We start from the raw sequence: 8,744 nt of genomic DNA, 5'->3' as shown, positions 1-8,744 counted from the left end.
TCTTTGTCGTTAGTTCACGTACATGTGTACTATATTATAAAGAACAACGTCTTTATGACTTTAAGAAACATTTTTATATATCGCTTCCCTTATCTTTAACATCGTTCATAATATTCTGTTATGTAGGGGACCTATCTTTTAACCGAGAGAAACGTTTGTATATTTGTTATTTTTTCATTTTTTTTTAAAACAAATTATGCATTTTATAGGTGTTAAGTAAATAAAGAGATGATATCTGTGAACGTTTTGGTGTTTGGATGTGCTTACTATATTATTGTCTTATTTTACAAAATTTACCTCACCAATAATGTAAACTTTCAACCAAAAAGTTTAGATTAATACAAAAAAAAAACATGAATTGTCGTATTTTGATTTAGGCTAATATTAAAGGCAGTGGACACTATTGATATATACTCAAAATAATTGTTAGCATAAAAACTTACTTGGTTAATGATCATTAGAGAGCTGTTGATAGTATAATATGAGAAACGGCTCCCTTCGAAGTAACGTAGTTTTCGAGAAAGAAGTAATTTTCCACGGATTTGATTTCGAGACCTCAGAATTAGATTTTGAGGGCTTGAAATCAAGCATCTGAAAGCGCACAACCTCGTGTGACAAGGGACTGTTTTTTCTTCAATTATTAACTCGCAACTTCGACAACTAATTGAGCTCAAATTTCCACAAGTTTGTCATTTTGTGTCGAGATACACCAAGTGAGAAGACTCGTATTTGACAATTACCGATAGTGTAAAAGGCAGTGGACACTCTTGGTAATTGTCAAAGACTAGCCTTCACAGTTGGTGTATCTCACCATATGCATAAAAACACAAAACCCATGAAAGTTTGAGCTCAATCAGTCATCATCGAACTTGCGAGATAATAATGAAAGAAAAAACAGCCTTGTCACACGTAGTTGTGTGCGTTTAGATGGTTGATTTCGAGACCTCAAGTTCTAAATCTGAGATCTCGAAATCAAATTCGTGGAGAAATTACTTCTGCCACGAAAACTATGGCACATCAGAGGGAGCCGTTTCGCACAATGTTTTATACCATCAATTTCTCCCCATTACTCGTCACCCAAAAAGGTTCTATGATAATAGTTATTTTGAGTAATTACCAATAGTGTCCACTGCCTTTAAAGCCACATTCCATCAGCACAAGAAAGTAGTTGTTCCTAGTGTAGTTTCAAAACACTATTATACCCATACTTTCCAATTCAATCATAATAAACAGCTTTTCGCCTGAAGCCATTTCGTATTTTTTAATTTTTTTTTATATAAAAGCACAGACTTGTTAATGGCCTGGCGTATTAATTTATAGTTGGCTGCGCAACCCTGGTGAATTTTTTCATCATTATAAAAAAAAAAAAAAAAAAAAGCATGAAGCTATTCTTGTGATTTATGAAAAGGCAAAAAAACAGTTAATGGTCTGACTTATATTTCTCTGCTAACCCATAAAGACAACAATGTACGTGTTGACCGTAGCAAGCAGAAGTAAAACTATAATCAGAAAGCACACATACAAAGCAAGGGGGGCAAACAAAGATATACGCCATAAAATACGGAGACAAAGGGGGTGGGGCGGGGGGGGGGGGGGTGGAGAGAAGGAAGGGATTGCTTAAAAGGTCAACAACCGATCGACCTTTTAAACACCATGTACAGTTTAATGATAATCTAGGTGGTTTTGAAAAAAAAACGTTGGTTTCAACATGGAGGTTTCACTCATCTCGATGTTTCGATCAGTATGCTCAATTCACCATCCAGAAGACAATGAGACTTCTCAGTTCTGAAAAGACTTGTCCTGTCTTTTAACTATTTACTACCTGGGACTTGAAATCAAAGACAGTTTTCTACAGAAAGAAAAAAAAACTACCAGTGGCAAGTACATGTAGACACACGCATGGTGTTACCGCACACCAAATAATTGATACCTCACCAGAATGCAACTTACGTTCCTCAAATCCTAATTAGTGTTGTTATTCTCAAAAAGTAATTCTTAACAATCGTGGAGGTAGATGTTACAAAACACCTGAGAGTATTTTTCAAAAAGGCTCAACTACCATGGCGGTTAGAAATAATTAACAAAGGAGATATATATAGGAATTATAAACAAAGGAATTTCACTACACCCCTTAAGGATAGTCCCAAATGAGGACGAGTAGGTCTGAACTCGTCCTAACTCTTTGTGAAATCCACGTCCCTGGGAAGCATCCCTTTATTTAACCATGCTTGTTTAGTGTCGATTTCAACGAGGAACACGCCACTGCATCTCGTGACGTCACCACATGTATGCATTGTCTAGTAGTCTTTGTGTCAGACTCGCTGTATCATTTGGTAGCTGGTACAGGCACGCACCGTATTGATTCGACGTCTATTTTATCTATTTCACCGAAAGTGCCGCTACCAAACGTCACCTCGGACCAACCAAAACACACAGTAAGCTTTACGTCACTACACATTTATCCAATGAAATATTTGTATCGATTGAAATCAACGATTCTGTAAAACCAGTACCGTATTTATCCTTACGGATAAATACATGGACCAGTCTACCTACACACCAATTTGTTTATGTGGGCTCATCAGAAGCCTTCAAATAATATATTCTGTTCATCTCAACTCTTCGTTCACTCCAACAAAAGAGCTCTTGCGCCTTATTTTGTTTGTCATTATACTCAAACGAAACTGTAGTAAAAAACAAGCAGAGGGCTGACTAGGCCTGTACAACTGGGGGCTCTGTACCTTCGTAACAATGTTGAAAACAAAAGCAGGACAGTTCTTTTTAGAACTATAAATGTCTCCCGAAAATCAACTCCGCGGGAGTAGAATACATAGCAAGAGAGTTCTCTAAAGAACAAATAATCTACATGGCAAATAGACTCAAAAGTATTACCATGCGCAAACCAAACAACAGTTTGGATAGATCTAGGGTCGACGCTGTAAAGACAACATCTGCGAATGCAGGACGTGACACCACCGAACTCGAGCAATTGCAAAGCAGCAGCAATATAGGGGAAAGACGGGCCCGCGGGATATGGTCGGATGGAAGGGTACCAAGCGCGATACATCACGGTGTGGCCATCTTTACTTTACCCTCATTCCAACTCAATGTAACCAAACTGAGGCTGGACGAAATAATAGTACATGTACCATGTTTGCGCGATGAATAAAGCATTCATCATTATGGAAACAGGGAACATGACCAAGATGGTGAGAGCGTGATAAAGGTCTATTTGATGGGATTACTGGGGGATTTTCCTGTATGAGTGCAGTGCCAGGTTTTCGAAAGTACAAGCTCGCTTTTATACTTGCTGAATATCTCGAGCTATACCCCGTGACGCAACATGGACTGTAAAAGCTTCCCCAATTAAATAGTTATTTTGTGCTCAGAAAGAGCATGAAGGTTGGCTAGCTAGTCTAGGGGGCCTACTCCAAGCTAGTCTAGGGGGCCTACTCCACACGCTAACTTACATTACAATAGTGTCTCACAGCTGTATTTGAGTAGTACTATTACATAATACTTTGGCCGAAGTTACAAATCCTACTGTCCAGTCGCACCATTGGTAGATGCGAGGATAGCTGCCCCCCGTATCGTTCAGTCTTTTTCGATTATAGTCTTGGTTCAAGACTCTCTTGTTATTACTATCTCCACCTGAATCATCACCGCCACAAGAGGGCGCGCTAGCACTACAGACCACTTTCGTGTTGAAGCCTGAACATGAGCTCCTTCGCCCGAGTTACGCCGGAGATCTGCCGTTGAGGTCACCTTTGACCTCACATCATTTCACATGCCTTTCATGGTTCTGGAGATTCACAGTTAAATTCGACTTGCATGCTTGTACACATACATCGCTAACACCTGTCCTTATCCTTGCGTAATTTTAATTTTTTTTGGACACAAATTTGATTAACAGATTAAACTGCTGCTCTTCCCTTTTGTGATTATTGGCCAAAAATGTTTGACTTTCCCTATTAAATTAATACAAACAAAAAATGCTGGACTTACCCCTCTTGAGTGACTTCTATGATGGCGCGTCCGAGAGCCTGTCCGCCAGAGTTTCGGCCCCCCATAATGGGAAACATGGGCTGTATGAGGATGATTCAAAAGAGGGCGCTATCAGAAGATGTTTTGTACACAGTTTGCCATATGGGGGGGACCAAATCTCCAGGAGACAGAATCTCCTGCCACACCAGCGGGCGAAACAGTGGAAAGGGCATAACATTTGGTACAAATTCGATAAAACTCCCCAGGACACAAGCCTTGAACACTATTCAACCCCGCCCACCCATCTCAAACGTCCAATATTACCAAATCTGATTACAACAATAAATCCGTAAATCAATATCACATGTCCACTTTTATTCAATTAAAATGTTATCTAACAGCAATGATATGTACACAAATGGTGAACAAATTAATTTTAAAATGAAGATTGCGGCAAGTAAGCTGTTGATATTTTTTTTTATAAAAGGGTTAAATATTTCTTCAATACACCATTAAAATTTACCTCTGGCTTTCAATTTGGTTCTTACATGTACTGGAAGTCTTCGGAATTAGACATACTATGAAAACCTGTATTTGTTTTATAGGCCTATCTCCTATCCTACACAAATTTACACCCCAAAACATGCAGTTTGGTTCTCTCCTTTGAAAAAGTGTTTAAAACCTTTGCAATTAATAATCTTTACTCAAAATATCAAGTTCCAAATAGGCTTGAAAGGTCTGCGAGGAACGATAACCCAAGCAGCCTGTGGCTGTACATGAAATTATGAACTCCTAAACCAGTTATTAACAAACATTCCATTTGTTTGCATCCCTGTAGAGAAATCTTTTGTTCTTTTCTTTGTCCCTGTAGTTAAGAACCTCCCATAGACGTCGTACACAAACTTCCTTGTGAAGCACCGGAGTCATTTGAATTCCCCTATGGAGAATCTTTGTTTCCCTCTTCTGTTTTAAAGGATTTGGGTACCTTTTCAAAGTGTCCATAGATTTACATTAAACTTACAGGGTTTGAAGATAATGATAGTGGAAAGCTTCCCTTCAAACATTACTTACTGAAGTGCTGTAGTTTTTGATAAATGAGTAAAACAATGTCAAGAATATACGTTTGTAAATGATTAAAATAATTTTCGTCTCATGAGACGAAGATTATTTTCATGACATTGTTTTACTCATTTCCCACAAAAATTACAGCACCTCAGCAAGTAATATTTTCAGGGGAGCTTTCTACTATCATTATCTTCAAACTGCGTAAGTTTAGTAAAAATCTGTGGACATTGTGTTTTTTGTCCTACAAAAGTTATATAGACCCTTTAAAAGTGTGATTGAGTTCAACCAATCAAACGACAAGGATCTACATGTATGTGTGAAGCCTAGAGATACATTTCATTGAAGAATTTCGAACAACAATAGAATGCCTAACGAATAAATACAATTTGATTGCCTTTCATTTTAAAGGCAGTGGACACTATTACTATTTACTCAATATCTTAAAAACTTGGTAATGAGTAATGGGGAGAGGTTAATTGTATAAAACATTGTGAGAAACGACTCCCTCTGAAGTAATTTTCCACGAATTTGATTTTGAGACCTCAGTATTCGATTTTGAGGTCTCGAAATCAAGCATCTGAAAGCACACAACTTTGTGTGACAAGGGTGTTTCTTCTTTCCTAGTTATCTCGCAACGTTGAAAACCAATTGAGCTCAAATTTTCACAGGTTTGTTATTTTATGCATATGCTGAGATACACTTAATGAGAAGACTGGGCTTTGACAATTACGAATAGTGTGCACTGCCTTTAAGAGTGACTACCAAACACCAAATTTTGACATTACCTTTAACAACAACCAACCATGTCAGAGGAGCATACAACAGATAATCTACGAAATATCTTACCCACTCAAATTTTGCCACTCTCTTTTTATAAAACAAAGCCATGTTCTGAGCTTTTAATAAAGCAGGAAAAATAACCTACAAGTGACAATCTACCAATTGGTCAGAACTGATAAACCGTAACATTTCAAACACTTGTTTTTTGTTGGCTAAATAAGTTGTTCTGTTAATTTACAAAAAATACTGTACACAAGATATAGTTACCAAAAATACTCATATACATCTCAAAATTACTGTTAAGTCCTTGTATTATTATGTTCAATTTTTATTAAAATAGTTATAATAAATTATGAGTTTTACTTATTTGTGTTTGTTTGTTTGTTTGTTTGTTTGTTTGTTTGTTTGTTTGTTTGTTTGTTTGTTCAGATATTCTTCTGTCAAGGAAATTTGGAAAACTCCCACAGGGGGGTATAAATGCCAAGCTGGCAACAGCCAATCTCTCTCATACAAACATTGGTTTAACGTCTATGATTATGAACTACACAAATCAAGAAATTGTAATTCAGTAACTAGACGACAATATTTATTCTAGTCATTGTTAGCTGGGGTATTCAAACCCACAACCTTGTGATTGCAAGTCCTGCAGTCTAACCATTTATATGACAGAGTCATGTTATTATTTCTAGTTTGTATTTTAGTTCGCAACATGTGCGTCAAAACTTGACGGGTACCTGGTCATTATAAGTGTTCTTCTTTATATAATTATTATTGAACACTCGACAGTTCTATAGTTTGGGAGGTAGTGCTTTCTGCTCTACCAGCCAGGCTTCTGATGAATGATACCCAAGCCTACACCCGTATGGACTGCAAAGGGGGTAACCCTGTTTCAGCCCTAGGAGTAGGTGGCAACAGCCCCTAAAAAAAATAAAGTTGTAGCTTACACCTTGAAGTGGCCTTCAGGCCTTGTGTGTCTGGCGACTTGCATAACACAAATCTTTAATCCTGAAATATTACAAGCTGATTTTTAAACTGATTGTTCAAATCGATTTTTGTTAGCCACCCATCCCCTTCACAGAAATAAATTATAAATGTAAATAAAAAACTCACTGAATAGGAATTGCTGCCTTCCGTAATGCTTCCACAGCCTGTTGGACCTTCTCATTTAGCTTAAAGGGGTGATCCAAAAGATGCTGTAGGTGGGTAACTTCCATTTCTAAAAGCATACCTTTTGGGAAAAATAGAATGTCCCTGTTGTGAGCAACTGCAATGCTATCAGTTACCTTAAAGTAACAATTATTCAAAAATAAACCTAAACCCAAATACCTACGAGTACAATCTGTTGGCTAAAAAACTACGGAGCTCTGATTCAAATTTTAGGGGGATTCTTTTTCCCTAAGCTTGTTACTTCGAGTAAAATGATTCTCAAAATGAGTTACACTCCCAAAAGCTGCTATACTTCCAACCAATTAAGTTTTTATTGCCACTCATTTTAATTGCGATTACGAAACATACACCTTCCTTTTAAAGGCAGTGGACACTATTGGTAATTACTCAAAATAATTGTTAGCATAAAATCTTACTTGGTAACAAGCAATGGAGAGCTGTTGACATTATAAAACATTGTGAGAAACGGCTCCCTCTGAAGTAACGTAGTTTTCAAGAAAGAAGTGGTTTTCCACGAATTTGATTTCGAGACATCAGAATTAGATTTTGAGGTCCCGAAATCAAGCATCTGAAAGCACACAACTTCATGACAAGGGTGTTTTTTTCTTCCATTATTATCTCGCAAGTTCGATGATGACCAATTGAGCTCAAATTTTCACAGGCTTGTTATTTTGTGCATATGTTGAGATACACCAAGTGAGTAGACTGGTCTTTGACAATTACCAATAGTGTACCTTCCCTTTAACCATAGCCTTGAGTAGGTCACCAGAGCCACATTTCATGGCAATGCTTACCAAAAGCAAAGAATCGCCGTTATGGAAGCAGGGTTTCCGCGCTTACATCAAGCATATTTCATGGTTTAGCAATGAAGTTTTGCATGTGCGCGTGCCTACACCACGTTACTTGGCATTCTTTGCTTTACACATCTAGCACAGAAATAAGCGGTAAGCAGAGCCATGAAATTGGGCCCTGATATCATATGCTAGTAATATAAGTTATCACACAAGCGCGAGTGGAATACGAAAAAAATAAAGCGCTTCTGCAGCCAATATCCAACGAGGTCGAAGGCCAAGTTGGATATGGGACGCAGACGCGCTATATTTCCCGTATTTCCACGAGCGCACGTGTGATAACGTATTTATCTTCAAGGAAACTTGGCGGGTGACATAGAACACACAAGACGCAGGTAGTGATATTAGCCGTGCAATATAGGTTTTTATCACCACTCCATTCTGCAAATCTGATTGGAGGATTAGCGCGTACTTGAAGATGCTTTATTGCTCTTACAGGACCCGGAAACAACTGTTTTTGACTAACCTGTGATCTTTGATGCAAGTTCTGGATGCGTGTCTTCGATCTTTGAGTATAACTCCTCCCCCAACTCTTGCTTCTCTTCATCAATCTGAACCTGGTAGCTGCAAAATAAATTGCAAATTAATTATAAAGGTAGAGTAAACTTTTGGTTTGAGACCCCATTTCATTTCAAAAGGTGGTCAGGTTTATGTGAGTCCATACATACTCATACTTTATGGTGGCAGCAGTGTAGAAACGAACTGGATACAACATTCACGGGAACATCGCCTAAAATTCTTTGCATGTGATAAATAACATTGCATTACTGGAGGCTCAGTCACACACACAAAGCCCACGACACGGCTAGCCATAGCCCAACGCAACGATTGAAACACACAATCTGAGAAACGCTTCATGCACAAGTGTTTCTCCATGGAAAACTTGAAGGCACACTA

General features: G+C 38.0%; 1 protein-coding gene across 2 annotated transcripts in view; it reads right to left on the bottom strand.

Annotated features, from left to right (window-relative positions):
• Nucleotides 1-8,744, bottom strand: part of LOC139947972 (uncharacterized) — a 36,993-nt gene that overhangs the window by 24,526 nt on the left and 3,723 nt on the right. For both annotated transcript variants that reach the window (XM_071945882.1, XM_071945881.1), the window contains exons 5-7: nucleotides 8,314-8,411; nucleotides 6,940-7,057; nucleotides 4,006-4,085 (exon numbers count right to left, since the gene is read on the bottom strand). In XM_071945882.1, the coding sequence (XP_071801983.1) occupies nucleotides 4,022-4,085; nucleotides 6,940-7,057; nucleotides 8,314-8,411 (280 nt within the window). In that variant the 3' untranslated portion in view covers nucleotides 4,006-4,021. The remainder of the gene's footprint in view (nucleotides 1-4,005; nucleotides 4,086-6,939; nucleotides 7,058-8,313; nucleotides 8,412-8,744) is intronic.

This window comes from Asterias amurensis, chromosome 15, assembly GCF_032118995.1.
Source record: "Asterias amurensis chromosome 15, ASM3211899v1".
NCBI lineage: Eukaryota > Metazoa > Echinodermata > Asteroidea > Forcipulatida > Asteriidae > Asterias > Asterias amurensis.
The sequence above is the reverse complement of the archived record's forward strand: the minus strand, read 5'-3'. Positions and strand labels throughout refer to the sequence as shown.